This window comes from Chrysoperla carnea, chromosome 4 (genome assembly GCF_905475395.1).
Source record: "Chrysoperla carnea chromosome 4, inChrCarn1.1, whole genome shotgun sequence".
Classification (NCBI taxonomy): domain Eukaryota; kingdom Metazoa; phylum Arthropoda; class Insecta; order Neuroptera; family Chrysopidae; genus Chrysoperla; species Chrysoperla carnea.
In genome coordinates, this window is record NC_058340.1 from 68,052,925 (window position 1) to 68,078,404 (window position 25,480).

The 25,480-nt window shown below is 29.1% G+C and overlaps 1 protein-coding gene across 1 annotated transcript in view; it reads left to right on the top strand.

The window, feature by feature from the left end:
• Positions 1-11,047: 11,047 nt before the first annotated feature.
• The window catches only part of LOC123297372 (high affinity cAMP-specific and IBMX-insensitive 3',5'-cyclic phosphodiesterase 8), a 73,136-nt gene continuing 58,703 nt past the window's right edge, over positions 11,048-25,480 (top strand). Inside the window, exons 1-2 of the mRNA XM_044879004.1 lie at positions 11,048-11,257; positions 19,546-19,608. Coding sequence (XP_044734939.1) covers positions 11,110-11,257; positions 19,546-19,608 — 211 coding nt within the window. The 5' untranslated portion in view covers positions 11,048-11,109. The remainder of the gene's footprint in view (positions 11,258-19,545; positions 19,609-25,480) is intronic.

The following is a 25,480-nucleotide window of genomic DNA, read 5'->3' on the forward strand; positions in this document are numbered from 1 at the left end:
TTACTGATAGCAATCGTGAAATTTCTATATCCGGAGTTTAAAAAGATTAAAGAGACTTCAAAACGAAACGATATGTATTGAACATCGATTTTCGGAGCAAAAACATTTAATTTTTTATCAAGAAATTAAAAATAGGTAAATTTTGTTATTAAATTTTAAGTCAATAACCTTGGATTTCATAAAACAATAAGCAGTTATTGTTTAGACAAAAATGAATATTAAGACCTCAAATAAATTTCTTCGTATGTACAGTTTGATTATTATATCTTAAAATAAATTTCTAAATGGATGAACCGATTTTTTTATTTAAAATGTAATTTGATTGAAAGCGTTCCTAGCTATGCCTGTCCATCCGTAAGAACATTACCTCTTTTCTAGTTGCTATTGGGTGCTAAATCATAAACTAGCACTTCAATCGATTAATCTATTTAGGAGCTAAAATGCCACAGACAGACTCACAGATACACAGATATATAGACTAATAGCCAAAATTAATAACCCCCTGGTTTTAGTTGGCCTTTAGTTCTAAAAAAAATGACAAAATATTAAAAACAGCAAAAATAAATATTCCCAAAAAAATACTTAACCCAGACGCGACGAATAGTTACGTTTTTGATCAATTTGATCTATATCTCGTGGACACTTTGATATATGATTAGAAATTTTGAGATCATCTGTATAAATAGGATCTAAGTAATACTTTTTTTTTCATTAATTTTTAATTAAGTGCGTAAAAGAACCTTGTAATTAAACATTTTTCTTAAAATTTTTGTTTATACATCGGTCCAAGTAACGGTATTATATTAATTCTATTATGTTCAAGGTATCAAATCTATAGAAAAATAAAATACAATTAATTAATTAACTAAAATTTTAAAAAACAAAAAAGAAATGAAACTGAATGTAAAAAAATTTTGAATTATGGTTCTATTGGTATACCAATCTTTACTGGCGTGTAGGCAGCCTTAAATATTGCATAATCTACGATTGGTACATTTATCTGTTGAAATCGATAAATATGACGGTAGAAAAATAGAAAATTTTAACTCACAAAACGTGATAAAAAGAAAACTTTTACAACTTTTTCACAGTCAAATTATTTAATTTTTAGTTGGCCTTTTAGAAAATTGATAATAGTTGGATAAATCTAGAACTTAGATAAATTTTGCAAATGGCTAAATTTTTTAAATATGTTTCTTTTGTAGTAAAAACTACAAGCTGTTTTTTTAACAAAATGCTTCAAACAAAAAAGTTTTAATTTCAAAGATCTAATACTGGTGAATTCAGTTCAATTAAAACTTTCCTCTAATTCATAACTGTCAAACATTAGTCAAACACTTTAAATTAAGAAGTTGTTCTTTATAAAAAAGCAAACATTTTTGTGTAAATCGAATAGTTTAGACAGTAATTAATAGCAAAAATATTTCAATAACAACTTTCTAATTTAAAGTGTTCATCTATCTATAACCGGGTATGGGATAGAAAAGTGAGCTTTTCATTGAGCCTGAAAACCCTGGGTCAAGTTTAATGTTTGCGTAATATGTGCGCCTACACACCCAATATTTTTCGCTTCAAGCATATGTCGAGTTAAAAAAGCACGCTGTATCGTGGATACACAAACCTTTTTAATTGTTGTTTTATAAATATATTAATTAACACAAAAATTTTATCAACCAGAAACAACATTTTCCATTGGTTTTTTTGGGTGTATGTATTTGTAGTATTTATACAACAGAACTACAAGCATTTTATCAAATAATAGATTGATACCCGCCCGCTTCACTGAACTTAAAAGTAAAAACCACCGCTTTATAGCCTCCACCCTCTCTTGATATACACATTTTTCAATTTTGTTAAATGTAAAATAGTCATAATTCATTGAATATATCAGAATAGTTGGCCATGATTTGTTTGACATTTACTATTTTAAATTTTTACAGAATTTTTTAATTTATGGTTCAAAATGATGATCATAGATTTGCCCTATCTATAATCGTCATTTCGAACCATAAATTAAAGATTTCAGTAAAAATTTAAAAAATGATAAATGTCAAATTAAATTTTTTTTTTTTAAATATATCTTTATAGGTTATAGTTCATGTGTTATTCTGATATATGAGCTATATTGCTGTACAGTTTCATTAAAAATCATTCGCTAGTTTTAGCGTGAAAGCGAATCAAACAGACAAACAAACAAACAAACAAACATGCTTACTTTCACATTTATAATTTATAGGGAATGGGATAGGGATAGGAATAAACTTTTGTTGTCCATAATATATAATACCTACATTTGTTTGTTGTATAAAAGTCAGTCGTATTCGTATCATTCGTTACTGGTTTTGTTTTGTTTTCTACCGAATGGTACACGGTAAGAAATGCTTTTCCGATATCATTATGTAAGTATGGGCGTGAATGCAATGATGTATAGTTTCGAAGATTTTGAATTGCAATAAACTTTTAAAATTAAATGTATCGGAAAATGAGTAACAGTTTGGGCACGCATAAGCCAATATCAGTATGGGTGTCAGACCCATACTGACTGGCGATATCCACAATACTTCTGGCGAATAGTATTATTAAACTATTCGATCAGCCATCAAATGCACCCGATTTTTGTACTTTTTGGGTCAAAATTACCTTATATACAGAGTTTTATCGAAATTGGTGATAAAAAAAATTTCTCGATTTTTTGCAATTTATTTAACCCCTTTGAAAAAATCGAGAAATTCGCAAAAATAATTTTTGTTTGGGAATTTTGATAAAAAAAATTTCTCGATTTTTTGCAATTTATTTAACCCCTTTGAAAAAATCGAGAAATTCGCAAAAATAATTTTTGTTTGGGAATTTGATGAAACTCGGTGGGTGGGGTAATTTTGACTCAAAAATTATAAAAATCAGGTTAGTTTAATGATTGTATGCAAAGTTTCTGAGATATCGCAATATTTGGATCGATTTTAGTCCGTATCTCAAAAACTATTCAACCAGTCATCAAATACACCCGATATTTGAACTTTTTGGGTCAAAATTATCTTATATACTGAGTTTTATCGAAATCGGAGATTAAAAACATTTTTCGGTCTTTTGCAATTTTTTTAAGGGGTACCCCCTTGAAAAAATCGAAAAAATATTTTTGTGCTAGAATTTAATGAAAATCGATGAATTAGGTAAAAATTTTTTAAGGGTTTTCTAAAAGTGTTTTCGTTTTAAATTCGTGACTCGTTTTTCTTGACCACCTTATAAAACAACATTTATTTGATGATAATTTTATATAAAAGCTAAATATTCATTCATCATTCATTGAATACATTTTATTATTTGTATACAGGATTTTACATCAAAGAACGAACACCAAACCAACTTAAATACATCGCGTAATGTATATGACCATTTAGAAGCTTAATCATAAATTTTACAAGCTTTTATTTAGTTTCACCTACGTCCGTCCCGTTGTCTGTCTGTAATCAATTCTTGCAAGTCAAATTTGATCCACTTCCTGATTTCCGATTGAGCTAAAATTTTGCGTGCACATTTAGTTTGCATGACAATACATGGTAAGGTTGAGGCGTCATGATTTTCTCATCGTTTCTACCATATATGATAATTATACATTTTTTTGAGCCTTAAATTAAAATTTTTAACAAAAAATACTTTTTAAGAGACAAGCTTTTATTGTACCAAAAAGTAGAAAATAATTTTTTTTCTATGAATTACTCATACCCGACTTTTTTTAAAAGCTTGAGGCGCTTAATATTGAAAATGAATCGAAAAATAATTAGGTATGTGGCAATTTAACATTGATGTATTTGTACTGAGTTTAAAAAAAAAACAAAATTATTGAGATATAATAACGTAAAGTTAATCCATTTTATTGTTGAACAGAAACGACTATATATATAGCTTTGGTGGTTGAAGAGAGTTATTTATATTTTCAAAATTGTAAACAACAATTGGTACACAATATATTGTATGATAAATAGTTGTGTGGTAAGTTTTTTAACTTCCCGCTTGAAAATAGTTAAGTTATTGTTTTCACCCCGTTTTGCCAAAATCGAGTTTTCATCAGATCTCGACGTTTTAAGGTGTCAGGAAGCTTCCCTGACTACTTCCGCGAGGGTGTCTGTATGGCTGTATGTATGAGTGAGTGTGTGTGTGTGTGTGTGTGTGTGTGTGTGTGTGTGGATGTATGTAAACTTCTCATAACTTGAACGGCTTGTCCGATTTGATCGCGGTTGGTGCCATTCGAAAGGGCTTGACCAAACTTAGATTTGGACCGATTCGAACCGATAGATTTCGAGAAATCTCAAAAAACCTGCAAAAAACAATTTTTTTTAAGTGGTTTTTTTTTAATAACTTTTAAACGGCTGTATCGATCAATTCCAAAAACTAATCAGCTCTCAACATCAAAAAACCACGTCGATCACCACCAGTCCGGTCAAAATCGGTTGATTCGTTCGTGAGTTATCGTTGACGAAAGAAAACCCAAAAAAGCGTTTTTTCGGAATAACATTTCAAAATTTTTTGTTCTATCAATTGAAACTTAAAGATTCTTCATGAAACTTCAAAAACTACGTCGAATGTCACCAATAAAATGTGAGTGGATATTACATCAGAATAGATAAAATTTTTTACACGTTATGAGTCAATACTTAGCGGGAAGTTACAGGGATGATCTGCAGGGTCAACCGTTTTCCAAATTTTGTTTTTTTTTAAATTTCAGTTTTCGATATGAATACCATACTTTCCTGTTAGGCAGTTGATAAATATTAACAAATGATTCTATACTTTCTATACGATCGCATAAATTTTATTCTATTTTATTCATGTCCATCTCTTTCAATTTTTTTTGTACTTCTGCTTCACTTCTTCATTTTACAGTTTCGTACTGTTTTCTGTGTTAGTTTCCATATAATTTCTTTGCATGACAACTTCTTTTGTTGCATAATATCCCGAGGATAGAATAGATAATGATAACGATATGTGCCTTTTTTACTAATTTATTAGGCATAGAATTTGTGGATAAAATAGAAAAAAAGGCAATACCATAATTTAAAGACTTCCTCCAAGTTAACTTTTTTCTAATTATTAAAATATTTGTCTACCAAATTGGAATATTTCGATACATTCGAAAAAAAATTATTTAGCAGAGCGTGGTTTCGATCCACGGACCTGTGGGTTATGGGCCCAGCACGCTTCCACTGCGCCACTCTGCTCTATACACAACTGAAATATTTTCTACTAACGGTTCAATTATATAGAAAAAACAACGAAATTTGGAAAAAAAATTAGGATGCACAATCTCCATACGGCTAGAGGAAAGTATTAATAGTGAGTAAATTTCCGCATTATAAGTGGATGATTTTTTTTGTAGACCAAGTAACTTTTCATTTCATAATTGATAAACTATTCTAGTGACAAGAAAATTTGTAAATCACTGCAGTTTAATCATGCACTTCAAAGGCCCTTGAACGTTTTCGTACTTGAAGAATTTAAGTCGATAAGATTATTAAATTTTTGAGTACAAGACTCTTGATTATCTTCATTCCGATAAAAAATTGTTGTTGTTACAAAATTGAAGTGATCTGACTCATAAAAAAGCGATTCAAATAACTGAAAACTCGGAAAAGCAATCGGTAATTTGAAAAAGACTTATATGACCTTGATTCACAGGAAATTTTGATTTTTTTGTTAATGAACCCCATTCAATCAATCCTGCGCTATAGAGCATAAACTGAGTTTGACTAGGCGTTGAATTAATAGAAAGGTATTAATAAAATATTTACAGCATAATAAAAAATTGCGTACTTTTTTAATGATCTAGTCATTTTATTGCCCACTGCTGTTTGTTTTTTAAGATCTACACCTGCTTATGACTGCCATATTGATCATGCTTGACGTCAATAATCATTTTACCAATATACGAATTGAAAAGTTTTAAATAAAAAATTTGCTTCCTAAATTTGAATGCCACTGATGTATGTTTTTACATAAGATTTTCTATGTTTCAATCACAGAAATTCCTGTGATTGTTCCCTGTGCTGTTCCCTATTGATTGAACTATAACGATTATATGTTGAAGAAAGCTTTTTCAGGTATAATGGGTGGAATGATTCTAGGTACATTATAATGTGATCCATGGTACACTATGATATTTTACCATGGTTCACACGTCTTTTTCCATCGTGCACAAGTTTCCATTGATACTTGGCCAAGGACTACTATAAATAGAGACAATTTCACTTGAGATATTTTAGAGCATGCCTGCGTAAAAAACTTATAAATATAAATTTTGTTTCTGGGTACTACACCTTCCCCTATTATTAAAAATCAATTTGTTTGATTTTACCTATAACTGTATTTAGCCTCTTCAAACTAAGTCAATTCAAACCAATTAATAAAATACTTGAAGAGGGAAGGAAATAGGCAATCATTTAGATTAAAAAAAGTATAACAATTCATAATAAGTAATTAGGAGTAATTTGTTCTGTAAATGTATATACATAATACAAATAGGTTTGGAGTCGGGTGATGTATTTGATCCCGTTAAAATTTTTATATGTCGGATAAAGTTGGGTAATGCGATCCGTGCTCTGTATTTACTCGAGAAATTTGAGTGAATTTATCAAATTTGTACTGAAACGAAAACGAATTTGACTTGAAGACGGTTGTATACACATTTTTCAATGGCGTGAAATTATTATTTGATAGGCGTGAAACCTTATAAGTTTTTTAAGACTCCTCTTAAACATTCGTTGGGTAAAAAAAATGTTTATAAAGAAGAGCGGTTTTCCAGCTAAGAATGGTAAAAGTTACAATTGAATTTCAAGCACTGCGATTATACTCCTTACTCTATCGATTTGAAATTTGGATATGTTATAGGTGCTCAGATTCGATCTGCCCTGGTTATTTTTCGAAAATCCTGTTAATTTTCACAATTTTCATTATTCACATGTGTTTCCATTTTTGTCAAAAAAAAAATTTTGATTCCAATTATAATTCATAAAATCCCCTGCTCTGCAAACTTTCGTAGACAAAAAAAGCATAGTTATACACATCCTTGAAAATATGCTCTCAAACTTTCAACAATTCTGGATTGACTACCAAGTTCTATACTTGATCCTTGACCTAATTTCAGATGCATTAGTAATTTATTGATGTATGGTTGAATAAATTTTGATTCGTCGACGTCATTCATATGACGTATTTAGTTCCTACAACGCAACGTATCGTTTCGTTTCACATCTATCGTGCCTATAATATTTTGAGTCTTTCTAGCATGCTGCTGTTGGTATTATTCGAACTCAGAATATAGAAAATAAACAGGTACTAATATAAAATATTGAATAAGTTGAAAAGAGATGGCAATAAGTTGGTAATGTATTATAATAATGCTCATAAGAGAGTACCTATTAATACCGATTAGAATGGTTCTTTACTGTTGAATCTGCATTTGCCAGTGGTTTTCAAACAAATTTGTAAAATGTATCGCCTAAATAATACGTAATTTTAGATAAAAGGTTTGATTTTTTGTATATGAAGTTAGTCTAAGTCAAAATCAATTCTAAAAATTTTAGGAAGAGTTGAATTTTAGTTGAAAATTTAACATTGACCTTTTGGGAAAACAGTAGATGGATGATATGTTTTCATAGATTTTTCCAAAACTAGTTACTGGAAATTAAAAAAAAAAAATTATTTACCCAGTCTTTCTTGACTGGGTTCATAGTGGTCGGGTTACTATATTTAGCCACGGTGGGTGCCCGATCAAATTTATACACTGGGGTTAACGATATTTTGCCGGGTTGGTTGCCTGGTTGGGTCAATAGTACTCAGGGTAGTGCGTTCAGCTGTTGTTGTTGCCTGTTCGGGCTCACGTACTCGGGTTCACTTTATATACCCGGTCAGTGGCCCCAGTTGGGCCAAGATATTCGGGCTAGCGATACTAGTTACCTTGCAGGGTTTGCATAAGTTGGGGCAGTATAATCGGCCCCGATCTGTCACCTTTCCTGGCTCCTGTCATCGGACCTTCTTTTCATTCTATGATCGGGCCCTGGTTGCAAGTCGGGCAGTAATCGGGCACTTTCTACCAGGGAAATTAAAGTTAAAACCTTAATAAATTATTAATCCCCCAACTAAAAAAAGGCTGTTATAAGTTTGACCGTTATGTATGTGTCTGTCTGTCTGTTTGGAAAAGGCTTTACGGAAAAAGGTAATTTCATGGAAAGTGTTCTTAGATATGTTTCAAGTGCCAGCTTAGGGTTCCGTAACCGAAAAATTTGTCGAAGGTTTTTTAAATTTAGTAAATTTCAATTTTATTATTTGTCAAAAAAAATTTTGTTATTTTATTTATTAGAATATCCAGAATGCATTTTACGGTACAAGATTATTTCTATGGTGTTAAAAATACATTTTGTTAAAAAACACTGATATTTAATATAATATCAAATGATTTCGATTAAAAATTATTGACTTGGCCAGAAACAAAAAAAAAAGATTTTTGTGACAATATGACTGAAATTTTAATTGAAAAATCTAACTGTTTACCCAATTTTGAAGGTCACTTTAAAATACAATATAATGAAATTATTAATTTTCTGTTTATTGTAAACTTTAGAATAATTATGTAGTATTTTCATTTTACCTGGAATTATGCTGTTTTAACGAGTATTTTACTCTAATAATTCTTCTATAAGCTTCGAGAAAGATCTATAATAAACTATTTTAAACATTGCTGAGTTTATATTTTGAGGAAATTGTAAACTTTCTTAATGGTAACGTAACCTTGCTGATTTTTAAGTTCTCTATACATAAATAAATTCCAGACCAGAATTTTTTATTTAAACGCAGCTTTAGACCAGTGTAAGCAATTATAAAATCTTTAGAAATATTTTATTCGAAAAATTTTTTTCTAAATTATATTTCCTCTCTAAAATATATAGAGATAAATTATTAATTACCAACTTATTACCATCTCTTTTCAACTTATTCAATATTTTATATTAGTACCTGTTTATTTTCTATTTTCTGAGTTCGAATAATACCAACAGCAGTATGCTAAAAAGACTCAAAATATTATAGTCACGATAGATGTGAAACGAAACGATACGTTGTAGGAACTAAATACGTCATATGAATGACGTCGACGAATCAAAATTTGTTCAACCATACATCAATAAATTACTAATGCATCTGAAATTAGGTCAAGGACCAAGTATAGAACTTGGTAGTCAATCCAGAATTGTTGATTGATTCAGAAGTTCTCTGGAAATATATTCAGCGTTAGTGAAAAACTCATAATAAAAATGTCCATCGATTCTTTGAATTTTATATCTAGATGTCAATTACTAATAGACAAGCAGAAATTGATTTTTTTTTTTTAATATCTAGTAATTTCAAAAGGAAATTGTTATTTCCAGATATAAAAAAAAAATAACATGAAAATAGGAAAAAAATTTCAACTCATTGTCAATTTTTCAATATTTTTATTTCCTTTAATTTTTTAGTCATAAATGAAAAATTGATTGTTAAATGCAAAAAATAATAAAGTTTTTACTTTAACAGCACGACCTTCATCAATTCATTGTATATTGATTCGAATATTTTTGCATCACATTTACCAGGTGCACCAGAACAAATGGGCAATAATCAGGCGGGGTGGGGGTGGTTGTTATAGTACATCAAATGAAAAGATTTTACAATTTCAACATTTCTGATTTTGGTATGAAAAGCATGTGTCCCGAAACGCTGTCAACTGTCAATATCAACAAACTATAATTTTTTTGCATACTAGCTTACACAATTCATTTTTAAAATTTTGCCTTATGAATAATCTGCCTCTGGATTCAAATAGCCAAAACTTCAAATAGCAAAGATGTTTTTTATAAAAATAACAACAACCTTTGTTGGAAACTATTTGTTTTTTGGAGCCCTTCAGCTCCAAAGAGGATAGTTTCTCGACACATGTTTGCTATAGCAAAATATTGTTTTCATCACATCCTAAATATTTGACCATTCATTCTGCTACACTCAGTATAGCTCCATGCCGCGCTTGTAGTATCGAATACGGAATAAAGCACTAAAAATTGAAAAGGAAGAAATATCATACGATCGACAGTCTAATAAATTTTTGTTAATTGCCTTTTTTTTTCATAATTTTTTTGAAATAGCTAATAAAAAAATGAGCCGACGGAATGAGGTTACCACTTTTAGGTGTAGCTAAAAATTTGAATTTACTAAAAATTATAATTTCTTCACTTTTGTAATTGTACGAGGATATATCGAAAATGTTCGATTTTCAAGGATGGTAAAGAAATTATGACACGATTGAATACACACGATTTGAATATACACGACTTAAAGATGATCCTAAGAAAACGTGATTTTTTGGGAACGTCCTTAATTTATTTAGAAATTTTTTTTATTTTAACGTTATTTACCATTTGATAAAATAACTTGTACCACGCCGCTATAACTTGGACCACGCTGTACACTAATTAAAAATAATTACATCAAAATCATCAAAATTACATTAATTTTAAATAAACAATTTCGATATTGATACATTAATCTTAATCTTTAATAAAAACATTAATTTTTTTTTTATTTTACAGATAAATATTTTTTACCGCAAACATTTCTGTATGGTGCAATAAAATGGATTTAAAAAAACCAATAAGAATAAAATAAAAATTTAAAAAAAAAAACTAAAAAATCAATAAATAATATTTTATTATTGTGTAATTAATAAATTAATTAATTATTATTGCACAAATATGGAATTAAATATAGTGTAACAATTAATTTAAAAAAAATTAATATGTTATTGACATTGTTATAATTAAAATTTAAAAAAAAGTTATAAAAATAAATAAAATATAATTATTATCAGATAAAAAATCATTTATAAAATAATGTGATTTAATTAAAATGAAACATCAATATCAGTGAATTATTTATAATTAAAATAATTATTGTTTAATAAAAAAATATATATATAATTATTATTATTTTCGTATTATGTAGAGAATAATTATTGAAATTAAATTTTGTTGTGTGGTGTGTGTTGGTTGTTGGGTTGCTGGGGGTTGTGCATGGTTGGGTCGAGGGGTAGTGATGGGCTGTACACCAAGTGTATTATTAGATCATAATAAACATTGTGATAGTACTAGTTTTGATCAGTCCATCTCTACAGTTGGTGGCAAATCACCACGTCCAAGTATTGATATACCAACAATTATATTCACGAAGAAACCTACAACAGGTGAGTGGAATTAAAGCAGAAAAATATGACCCATAATGATGCCCCTAAGAAAAAAATTATAGCTAAAGTCAAGATATAAATTTCGATTTTTGTCTCAAATCCTTAAATCCAGAATGCAATCAGAATGCAAAAAATTTAATTTTGCTCTATCACATTCAAATTTTATCCAATTTTGATAAACCAAGAATGTAATCCTACTAAATTTGGGTCATACTTTTCAAATTTCTGATCAAACTTAACCGAACTCTAATAGTTTTCATTAATGTGGAGCCCTGGCTTCGGAATTAAGCAAGCACATGAGTGATAGCTAACGAAAAATTGGTGGGTTTCAAAAAAAATTCCAATAAAATCGGATCAAATTTGCCTGTGTTATCAAAAAAATCAAATTTTTGAATTTTATGACGTCATCAGAATCAAAATAAATTTAATTTTGCTCTATCACATTCAAATTTTATCCAATTTTGATAAACCAAGTATGTAATCCTACTAAATTTGGGTCATGCTTTTCAAAGATCAAAATTAACCTAGCTCTAATAAACAAAAATGTGGAGTCCTGGTCCCGGAATTAAGCACATAAGTGATAGCTAGCGAAAAATTGGCATCACATCTGAAAATAGTGACAAAAAATTAGTGGGTATCAAAAAAAATTCCAATAAGATCGGATCATATTTGCCTGTATTATCAAAAAAATCATATTTTTTAACTTTATGCAACGTTTATTCGTGGTTTCTGCCGGATTAAAATTTGTAAAAAATTTTGAAAATTTGTTAATCCGGGTTTCAGTTAAACGCATTATCTAACATGAATTAAGGAACACACGTTAAATTTTTGCTAAGCAACCAATGAAATTTCTAGTAAAGTTTAGGAAAAACCAAAATTCTAATTACAAAGGTATTTGTCAACACATACAAAAAAAAATATAATAAACCACAAAGTACATTTCAGGAAAAAATCACAACATGGAAAAAACACCAGATAAACGTGATAATCGTATAACACAAGCAAAAAATTTGGAAAAATCATTATTCTTACATACATCTAGTATTGATACAATTATCAAATTATTATATTGTCCTGAACAACGGATTATCAATGATGCATTAATCGCATTAAATCGTTATGCAATTAATTCCACTGACAATTTAAATGAACTATATGATATGGGTATTATACAAGCATTGTTACATATTATTGATGGTTCAACAATGGCACAAATCAATAATTTACGTTTTACAATGAAATTATTATCGATGCTAATACAATTACCTCATATTTTAAATGAACTTATGCATAATATGACTTTAGGTAAAGAATTAAACGTTTATTATTACTTTCTCTAGGAAAAAGGTAGTTTTCGGAAAAATATGTTGATGAAAATATTTACGATCACGGATGTTAGTCAAATTTCTTCACCTTCAAAAAAAGATGAGACTCCCATAGTAAAAATTTTGAAAGTTAAATTAAAATTGATTAAAAAAACGAAGAAGTTATAAACATTCAAAGATTCATAACCGTCTCCTTCTTGGATCCAAAATTAAAGCTTTTAGTACAAGGTTCTAGGTGATACCTCAATAACTTATCTCTCAATAATTAATTGAATTCGATTTTTGTACTTTTAGGGTCTAAGTTGCCTTATATACATAATTTCATGAAATTGTGGAATACAAGTTCTGTGAAATGGTTCCAAAATGACAGCTTTTGATATAAGGTTCTAGACGATATCTCAAGAACTCTCTGTCAATCGTTAATTAAATTCGATTTTTGTACTTGAAGGGTCTATATTACCTTATATACCTAATTTCATTAAATTCTGGAACAAAAGTTCTGTCAAATGGCTCCAAAATAAAAGTCTTATTATACAAAGTTCTAGATAATATCTCCCAATCGCTAATTGAACTCGATTTTCGAACTTTAAGGGTATTAATTATCTCATATACCAAATTTCATCAAATTCTGGAACAAAAGTTTTGTGAATGAATTGCTTTTTTCTAAAAGGATACGTTCCCATTATGAAAATTGCAAGAAATCGGGAAACGCAGCAGAAACTTCTCATTCGAATACAATCTCATCTAGATTTTCGTGTCTTTTGATAATTTTGATTAAATGAAACCCATTTCGAAAATTACAAGAAATCGGAGTTTTTTAGTGTATGATCGAATATTTTTGACAACAGGATGAGTAGATTCCGAGATATCGCCTAAAATACGAAAGAAAATATCCCGGAGTAAAATGAGGCACATTTTCAAGTCTCTTTCAAAAATGACAATTCATTATCTTTGTCTTCTTCTTTAGTTAATAAAACAGTTCTATTTTTATCATCGTTCACGGATGAAATTTTACACGAATATGCTGCTGTCACACTCGCATACTTAACACTCAACACAAATGTCGCAATGGAAGTCTATAAAATTGGTTTATTAGAAATATCATGGAATCATGTAGTGATTGGCACCGATTTAGATATACTTAATGCATCGCTACAAATCATCAACAATTTTCTAGACGTTACAAATGTCATTGATAAGCTATTTAGTTTTAACAATTTCAAATTCGAAGTTATCTATAATTTGTTTGCCAATAGTTATATACAAATTCAAGAAAATTCATTAAAATTAATGTTGAAAATTGTTACGTTAGCGAATTGCTCCGATTTATACGATTATATAATACATACAGAATTTTTTAATGCGCTATTTCAAATATTGGAGAATAATTCGAATGATAAATTACATGGATTGGCTTTGGATATTATGGGGAAAGTTTTATTATTTGAAGATACAGTAATCCATTTTTTGGAACGAGAATATTGTCCACGATTTTTAACTTATGCGGAACAGTTACCAGTAAATAAAGAAAATAGTCAATTATTAATAAAATTATGTGAAATTATTACCAAAATCGGAAATGTGGAATATGGAAGGCATGAGCTTTATGTATTATGTGTGGATAAATTTTTGTTAACTCTTTTAAGATATAAAACGTCCGAAGTAGATATCAATTTAAAAGCATGCCAGGTACAAAAGTCTTTATAAAATAGACCAAGATAAAAAATCATTCATTTTTATCTCACGCTCGATTTAATTTAATTTAAATGGCATACGATGTTGAAACTTTTTCTATATCACGATACTAAAGATATAAGCAAATAAATATTACTTTTTTCTGCCTGTTCGTGTACTTTTTATTAATTTATTTATATTATAATTTTTATTGAAAGCATTCTTACTCGTAGATTAATTTTTATTGATAGCATTCTTGCTTAGATAAAAACTTAAAAGAACCACATTTGGCAACTTCTACAACTTCAACCTAGTATCTATTCTTTACAATTTAGAATTTTTCGCAAATTTTATATTTCCCTAAAGATGCCTTAAAAAAGCATTAAACAAATTTTTCCCCGAAAATACATGTTATATATTTTTTTAAATAATTTTCTTATATTAAGGCAATACATGCAATGGTTAAACATCCGAAAGCAGTGAAATTATTTGCCGTCGATTCATGTGTTGCATCAATTGTTGGATTATTACAAACACCATTAATTTGGTCACCCAATCGACAGTATCCAATTGAAGCTTTAACATATATAATCTGGTCCCAATCGTCTGTAGCAGAATATTTAACAACACCAGCAATTTTTGAAACAATATTAAAAACTTTAACCATAAATTGGGAAGTAATACCAACTGAAGTGTTTTTAAAATATATTTATCTATGTCAACCGTTTATATTACTAAAGAGTTGGTATACATGTATCTTAAAAACACGTTTACTGGACACCTTGTACGTACATTTAAATAATAATTCTTCCGATGAAATAAAGACAGCCGTTTTAAATGTTTTAATGGGATTTATGTGTGAAAATAGTTCGATTGAATGGTGTTTGAAATCAGAATGTTATTTAAAGCTCATCGATTGCTTAAAATCAAATAATTATCCATTAGTTTACGCTAGTATTGATTTCATTAATCAATTATGTAAAACCCGAAGGATGAATTATTTATTTATCAAATCCCAACTTCTTCCAGTATTACAAGCGCGTTCAAATAAATTCGCACACTATCCAGAATGGCGACGTACTTTGGAAAATTTATATAATTCACATTTACCATCGAAATTTCATTATTTGGGACGTTTAGAGGTAACGGATATCACAAAAGAACAATTTTACGTAGCTAAACGACCAATGAAAGAGCTTCCAGTATTGGAAGACTTATTAAAACAGTTGCAATCACCATTGGATATTATTTATACGGCATCATTTACATACCGTTCTCCACCGGTTCAATTATTAAATGAATTATTAGGTGATCATGAAGATGTCGAAACAATGGTTGAAGATTATAGAATTATTCAACAAAATTTATCAAATCAACATAAATTTACAAAATGTCGATATCCTTTAGCAACGAAAAGTGATTGTTCATTAGTAGTTGATGAAAACGAAGATGAAATTGAAGTTACATCTTTACAACCCCAAGCGTCAGGCAGAAAAAGGCCAGGATCTAAAAAAGGAAGTACAAGTGGTTCAGTTAAAGATGTAAAAATATACCAAAGACAACGACTACTAGCTGATGAAGTTTTAATTCAATTAGCGAAAGCTGATCAAAAATCTCGTAAAGAAAAGATAATCGATACATCATCTGATACATCATTCGAAGAGATTTGTCCACGCTTAATGTCATGGATTGGTTGTTTACCTCCCGATCCAAGTTTACCCGAATATTTCGAGGAAATTTCTGAATTATTCAATTCGATTTCTTATAACAAAAGTGGTGTATCACCGTTTGATAAACTCATCAAACGAATTAGATATTTGGCGAAATATGTTCAAAGCCACACATGTGGACCCGCACACGATGATATCTATTTAAGGGAATCCGTGCAATTGGAACACTTGAATCGAATTAAATACAAATATGGATCGAATTTTATACCAATTGGTTTAGTGAAAATTGGTAGTTATTTGGAACGAACAATGTTGTTTAAAGTATTAGCTGATCGTTTACAAATACCAGCTACAATGGTACGTGGACGATTTGGTAAGGCATGGAATGAGGTACCATTGTTTGGAGAAGTGCCATCAGAAGACAATGATGTTGATTTAAATGAGGATAATAATGATGATATCAAAGTAAATGAATACGAAGGACCTTTGACATATTACGTTGTTGATTTAATCAAATATCCTGGAAAATTGTATCCTGTAGGTACACAAGATGCTAAAAATTATTGTACAGTTACAAATTATTAGTTCTTAAAAAGTTTAAAGAATAAAAATGTTCTAAGAAGAAATTTTTAATTTTTTTTTTTTTATATTTACATAAAAAAGACTTTATGATTTTTTGCAAAGAGTGCGGGTAAAAGGACTCATCAGTCTTTGCTTTTGACAATGATAATTCGATGTCTTCTTCAATGAAATACAAATACAGGGCTATTAAATAATAACAATTATACAGTATGGTCCAAGTTATCAGAGCATTTAAATAATGTCAATTTCACATAGGCTATGGCTTTTACATTTGAGTAGACCAAAAGACGTAAGACAAGCAAGTCAGCGAAAAATTTTGTTATATAAAAAAATTTAGATTTGTTATAGTGTTATAAAAAAACGAATTTTTTAACTTTATGACGTCATCAGAATCCAAAAATGTTTATTTTGCTCTATCACATCCAAATTTCATCCAATTTTGGTAAACCAAGTATGTAATCCTACAAAATTTGGGCCATTATTTTCAAATTTGTGATCAAAATTAACCTAGCTCTAATAGTTTTCATGAATGCTGTCCTGGTGTCGGATTTAAGCAAATTAATGATAGCTGGCGTGAATCTGACATCACAGCTGAAAAGAATGGCATAAAATTAGTGGATTTCAAAAAAAATTCCAGTAAGATCCGATCAAATTTGCCTGTGTTATCAAAAAAATCGAATTTTTTAACTTGATGACGTCATTAGAATTCAAAAAAATTAATTTTGCTCTATCACATCCAAATTTTATCCAATTTTGATAAACCAAGTATGTAATCCTACTAAATTTGGGTCATACTTTTCAAATTTGTGATCAAAATTAACCTAGCTCTAATAGGTTTCAAGAATGTGGTGTCCTGGTCACGGAATTAAGCAAATAACTGATAGATAAATATTTCACTAATCTGCAGGACTACACTATAAAATAAATTTGTCATTCCGTATAAATAATTGTGTATATTATTTTATCAAAGATAAATAATAATAATAAAATATATTCTATATTCCATTATATAAATTGCAACAACATCAGTTGTTTATCCAATGTGTTGATGGTTGGCTACTAATATCATGGTTTTGTGATTTAGATGGAAAATACGAGTATTTATCGAACAACCACAATATTAGAAATTGCAATTAAGCTTTGGAGTATACAAGAGAGCTAGTTAAACGACCTGATCACTATTATTGCAATAATATATACTTACATTTTAAATATACAGAGTGTTTGGGAAGTTATAATATAAAAGCTAGCTTGTAGAAACGTCACGAAAAATTATCTTTATGATGGGGAGTTTTTGGATATTCCTATTGTTTTTCCTAAGCAGTACATTTTCAGACCATCAGCCTATTTTTCGTCATTAGCCAACACTATAAGCTTTAAAATGAGGTGTAAATCATAACACTTTCCAAAACATGACCAAATAACGTTCCATTTTATGATGAAAAATGTTCCATATAGAATCAAATCTCAATCTGATTTCCAATCTCATTTGAAAATCTGATATTATCGATATTTTACCCAATATGTAAAAGCTATAAGGCTTCATGTGCAAAAAAGAAAGATATCTAAGATAAAGTCCCGACAGACTAGTTTTTCGTTTTCAAAATTTAAAATACCGTTCGGATTTGGAACGGGACCTTTAAGGCAACTTCGCCCGACATTTAAAAACATATCCAAGCCTCAGAAAAAAATTTTCTAAAACTGAAGCAAGTTATCATCAGTTTTATCATGTCGAATAACGTAAATGACCCTGTATTTCGAAAAAAAAAATGTAAATGTCATTTTATTAAATTTTCGAATTTTTTTTCTATGAATGTTCATAAATGTAATAACGAAGTGAAAAAATATTCCTCTGATGTTTAGCTCCGGGCTCTGTTTAATTACAAAATCTAGTAAAAAAAAAAAATCAAATAAAATGTGAAATATTAAATTTTTTGAATATTTTATATTTAAATATTATATATGTATAATATTTAAACTATAAGCTTTATGAACTTTATACAGGCTGTTTTCTAAATATAAGTACCTACGTAAATTTTTAGAGATGATTGGAAAACTTTCGATCTATAATGATATTTGGAAAGCCGTTTTGTTTCAAACATGCACCGCGATGAAACGTTTGATAAATATACACCCACGGAAAAGCTTTTTTAATCTACCAGAAATGCTGAAAATTATTTTCATCATTCTATGTTTAAGTTATTCAACAGCTAGGATCACCAGTTTAATCATTTTCCCTTTTCATTTGTCTTTTGTGGAAGTGGATTTTCGGAGTTTTTTAAAATTCATTTTTCTTGTATCAGTTTCTTTGCTGGAATGCAAAAACCATTTCATAGTTAATGAAGAAAAATAGTTAATGTAGTTCGTACAACTTTTGGGCAGAACTTTCATAAGCACTCTGTATATACAAACAATACTAAAAACCTATTTAATTATTCAACAACAATCGAAGATAATATTAAAATATAAATGGAAAATAATAATTATACTTTAATTACAAAAACATAATCAGATATGATAGTTTTAAAATTTAAATAGAGTAAATCCCTCTGTAAATAATAAATTTATTAAAAATAAATTTTTTTATTTTTTTATTGGCTATAGTTGTGGAAAATGATATTTTTAAAACTTTATACATTCATAATACGGATAAATTTAAAAGATACGATTTCGCGGATGAAATTATAAGCTAGTATTTTATTTAAAGATGGCTCCAGAAGCTGAGTCTACACTATCCTGAAAAAATAAAAGGTATACACATAGTGAACGGTCATAAATTCGACCGCTAACGTAGTGCTTTTGAACTAATCTCCTATCCCTTTTTGACCCCTCGCAAGACGTGATTTATGGACGGTCCCTAACCTAATCGTTTAATTTTTCGCTGTTTAGTTCGCTTAATACTCTACCGCTAGAAAGTTTGGCGTATTCATAGGTAGCCCACATGCGTACACATTTGTTATAGTGTTCGCCCATATCCATTCACTTTATCTAGAAACATTAACGAAAATTACTATAATTTAATTTTTATTTTTTCTAGGCACACACAATTACCAACTTGCTGCGGACTTAAACAAAGAACCTAAAAAACGTGCCAATTCATGTAAGTATATAAAATATATGCATAGTTTAAGAGTCTATATAAGTCTCAGATAATCATACGTGCAACGTTTAATGAACTGGCTGGGTGATGCTTAGACCATTCGTACAATAGGGTGTTGACCTTTGAAACATGAAATATCTGACATTAGAAATTGTAGATCAAATAGCATGTAAGTATTTAAAATATTATTTGTTAACGCAAGTAAGCTTCCATGGCATTTGGATTAGCAAAAAACTTTGTTTTTAAAACAAGCATATATATTATTGAGACATTGATTCATAGGAGACCTACAACTATATTTTTAGAATCTCTGGTCACCAAAAATTGATTGACTTGCCCAGTGTCTCTCAAAGAAATTTCAAGGTTTGTATTTGAGTACCTACTGTTCCAACTTTTTGTCACTAGACTCTTCCATTGAATGTCAGAAACACCAACAATTTGCTTACCTACACCATAATGACAGTTTGTGCGTTTCTGTAACAGATGGCAGAAAGCGAAACTAAATTTAACTGACCAGGCTGGACAACTACTTAGACGTTCGATTCAAGTCATTTGTCTATAGCTGTTTGATTGAATAACTGAATATATTCATGCTGCTAGTTGAACGGCTTTTAGTAAAAAGGCTAGGCTGTTAATTGAACGGCTAAAGGTACTTCGACAAATACATTCCAGGTTTTTGGAAAGCCATATTTTATGTAACTATAACAAATTTTTCCATAAAATTCTAGTAATCGGATCAAATCAAGTAATTGGAACATCCTTGATTTTTATTGAGTCTCGATCGAGATTCTACTGTACTTTCAATACTCTTATTAAACACTAAAACCACATAAAATAAAAGTTACATATGTAATATCGTTTATAGTACATGCATTTTTTTACATTTATTTATTTCACCCATTGAAATGAACGGCATAAGATAGGGAAAGGTACAAATGTTTATTCAAACCATGGTAAAGAAGAATCTTGGATCTCAGGCTAATAACTTTGTGATTTGTAGCAAATTATTGAATTCATCCAAAGACATTTTAAAGTGACAAATTCACGATCATTATATTCATAAAACCAGAGGCGGTTTAGGTCCTATAACCGGCGTCTGAATGTTTCCCGACCAGATAAGGAAGAAGTAATGTCTTAGACAAATTCATATGCTGCGACCTTTCACTTTTGTATCCTTTTTGGGTGGGTCCATTTCGTATTTTCTGACTATTGAGAGTTCCAAGGCTTGCTGTTCATTTTTATGAAAATTTTCTATTTCTGCAAAATTTATACGAATTAGACCCATCATACATTTGAATATCAGTACAAATGTCAATATCAACGAACTGTAATTTTTTGTATACTTACTTTCACAATTAATTTTATGTTTGTTAAAAAGTTCCAAACATGCGCTTCTTTGTAACCTTGAACCTGTAGACACGTGCCTAGTTTGACACGAAGATGTCATAAGTTCACATTCATAGCGAATTAAGTAAAGTAGAAATAGTGAATAGAATTTTTAGTATTTTAAATCGATATTAAACTCTAGTCATGCACGATGACGAATACTAAGCAACGAACATAAATAAGTATCAAACCGTATATTACATCGCAAAATGAATATAATTCATTAATTTTGCGATGTTATATACAGGGTGAGCCATTTTACCTACCTAAATATCTCGTTTTATATTTATAACCAATCAAAAACTAACTTTAACAAAAGTTGTAGAGGAGTTTGATAGGGGCCTTCATGTTCTGACATCAGATTCGACCTAGTTCTTCGGGCTTAAATTAACGTTGACCCTCATAAAAAACGAACAATTTTTGTTTAAAACATTTTTTGGGAAAACGTTAGCTTTCGAGGGAAATGTGACTTAAAATATGTCATTATTGCATTTAATCGAATTCGATTTTCGAGGTGAAACCAATAATTTTTATACTAGAAAATCAATAAAATATCTGAACAGTATTAATATAAAACTTTCAAACCAATTTGAAAGACAATTTGTTGACAAAATTGAATTCATATAAATTTCATATATTGTAAACGGATACACTTTGGACAGTTGAATAGGGTTTCATTCAGTTTTCTCTCTATATTTATTTTATTTATGAATATTAGTATTACCGACTGTGAAATATGATGATGTCATCACCTAAACCGTAAAACTGCAAATTATAAATTATTTTGATATATGCATGTAGAGAGATATACATTAAATACAAAAAAAAAAAAAAAACATTGGCTGCTGTAACATATATGCGTTGCGTTGTAGGAAAATAAGATTTTGATAAATAATCATTTGGCTAGGTAAAAACTTAAACATATAAATTGGTACAGTATCCTAATGTACAGCAACATAGTAATATCGAACCCTAGATCACAATCAACACTTGACCAGCCTTTTAGTACCTCGCAGAAAATTTGGCTATACGTAGGTATATGACAAAATGTAAAATAAAATGTTAAAGTTGCTGCAACGTGTTGGAAATTTGATAATCGCAAAAGAAAAATTAAAAAAAAAAAAAACATTATCTCCAAATAGCATGAAAGCTGTACATTAATTACGATAAGTGCTGTTTTTCGTGTTATAGAGGTATAAAAGCTCAAAGGCGCGAGTCACTAAATTTGATCAAGATAACCATTAGATCGAAAAAATTTGATATCACTATAAAGGGCATTAAATAACAAAAAGATTTCTTTTCGTTACTGTAAAATGATAGCTTCCAAATGAGGCAAATAACGGGAAAAATAAGTTAAATCAAGAAAAATGTTTTTTATATAAGAAAAATTATATTTATAAAAAGTTTGGGTGCCAAAATTTGCTTGGCGTTAAAATAATTTAAGAATAAGTGGGAATAAACAATTGACTAAGATAAGTATTAAAATACCCTGTATAGACAATTTTAAATATCAAGGCATGCATTATTTTCAAAATAAGAAAAGTTTTAAAAACTAAAACATTTATAGCGTCCTTCTGGCTTCCATTTGTATTCGTTTTTTCTAGAAAACTTTTAATTGTTTTTCAAAAATATCAATAAAACTCACTATTTGAAGCTACCTATAAATTTTCAACCCTCTATCTTTTATAGTTTTCGAAAAAAAGGACACCATAATTATGCTCTAATTTGCTCCCACACGGGAAAATAATAATATTAAAAAAAGGTTTCAAACAAAAGTTTTTTTTTTTTATAAGGGACATGTTTTACATGTAAACTTTTGTTCTATCTTTTACGGTTTACAAGATGAGTCCTACGGACCCTAATTGACATATGTTGATAATTTACAAACTCACTTTTTATGTCCTAAGCACGCTATAAAAATTTCAGCGCCATATCAGTAATTATGAACACCTTTACCAAAATTTTGTTTTTAGCATCAATATTTCTAAGCATTATAAACTTGGGACTAAAATTAGTATACGTTAATAGACATATATTTCATACAGGGTATAAATATTGGGAAAATGTATTGAAAAAGAACTTTGAAAAATTTGGGAAATATTAATCAGGGTGCGAAAATCACATATTAAATTGTGTCTATTATAAATGTGGCTAGGCAATTGCGATGCAACCATGATTTTATTTTACCTGCAATATTTACAAATCGTGAACACATGCCACTTTTTATTATTAAAAGAAATAGTGTATCCAACTTGCCTTGAATTAAAAAGAAGTGAAAGCCTTTGATGAATTAAACTACACTGATCTTACATATATACTACAGAATGTATCATTTCATATTTATATTATATAATACCACAATCTTCATTCTGTCACTGATTTGCAAGTGTTAAAGAAGTTAGTCAAGGCAACTCAGTATCTTCAAAATTGATATGACAACCAAAGATACCTTTTGGATTGTGTTTTGGATTGATTATTAATACTTGGTCTAAATCACATGTTAAAAATTACGTAACAGAGAACCTTAACGTACACTTTGCATGTAAACAAAAAGCGACATTATTGAATAAATATCAGTATCGGTTACACCGCTATGTCTCGCGTATGCAATAATATTTATTTGAGGACTAAAAACACTTACAAAAAAAAAAATATCGATTCATTTTTTTTATTTCATTCTACATTTTTGTTAAAGATACTGTAATAAGCAGTGTGTTTTAGAAATACCGCATACCAGGAGCAAAACGCAATAAAGGATTAAATTCTAAGCAAAATGTTCTTTTACCGTTTTTAAATCCGACATACCATAATATAACTTTAATTTTGAGATAATTCCGATTAATATTAGTCAAAACTATATTTAAGGATTTAACAAGTGATACTTACAAAATTTTAAAAACCCCCTGCTAATGCGATTTATTCCTTGTAAACCGATTTTTGGATACTTAGCTATAAAATGTTCTCAATCAAGTCGGTTCGACCGTTTAGGGGCTACGATGCCACTGAGAAACACACAGACGCACGATTAAACACTTTATGCTTATAACACTCCTTCTTAAATCAATTTCAAAGTGATGATCAAGGAAATTAGATGAAATTCAAAGGATACTTAGAAAGCTATCATTTTTTGGGACAAATTTTTTGAAATATTTTAATTGAAATTGAAATATTTGAGTTGAGTTTGTTCTTTTGAATTATTGTTTTGAATTACCTTATTATTTTACTATTTCACTTTTGGAAATGAATTGAGCCAGGTTTATTTGACCATTCATTTCCATAGTAATTATTTATATGTTAAAATTATATGTCATACTTTTCCAAACTGAATCGATTTTCAAGATCATCGCCACATTTTTTTTAGTTTTTTCGGATACGGAAACCTAAGCTCGCATTTAAAACATAGCTAAGAATACTCTCCGTTAAATTACCTTTCTAATGAAACAGACAAAATTAAAATCCGTTCATCCGTTCAGGCGCTACGAAGCCACAGACAGACAAACACAAAGACACACACACACATAGCGGTCAAACTTATAACACCCTATTTTTAGTTCGGGGGTTAAATAGTACACGTATATGTTTATGGGCATGTTTGTTAGACTTTTATTGTAACAGACCTACCTCCCTGAAGGACCCTGTATTACACGTTTTAAATTTAACATTTAAAAAATAAAATACAAGATATTATAAAAGTTATATGTGTTCATGTTGTTTAGATTAATATCGCACAACACAAGAAATACAACACAAAATTATTGAGTATTATTACTCACATGGTCCAATTTCATAAATCAAATTAATAAAAAGAATTTAGTTTTCAATATTTATATTTTATAATATTATACATTTATTATTATTATTGATTGACCTTAATTTTGTTTCTAAATTCATTTTTATTCAATTCATTATTGATTGCTACATTCAACAATTATAGGATGTTTGTTTTATATATGTACCAGTACCGAGGAACTTACTAGAGATGTGAGGGAATATCAAAAGAAAATATTTTAAGACCAAAAATGTAGGGAACAGTAGACATAATCGTACCATTTAAGGAGATATGCAAGAATTGGATAATATTAGGGATTTCAATAAAACTTTATAAATACATTTTTTGATTAACAAAGTTTCCAAAAATCACAAAAAATTTCTAAGTCATCTGGCTCTTTATTATTATTTTATTGTTCAAAGTTGGCTGAGAAAATGATGAATCATAAAGGACTCTAGAGAGTGTGATAAAAAACTATCGAAAATATTTAGAAAATTTTGTAGTTTATAATAAAACCATAAGAATATAAGGTTGTCGATGATATAAAAACAAAATTTTAATTTAATTATGAGTTCATCGAAGATCCATTATTTGATGAAGAGAGACGACTATAGTTAGAGTATTGATGATTGAAGAGCTATATCTATATTTATCACTTGCACTTAATTATTATATATTTTTGTATGTGTGATATTGTAAAGCTATGAGCATTATCTC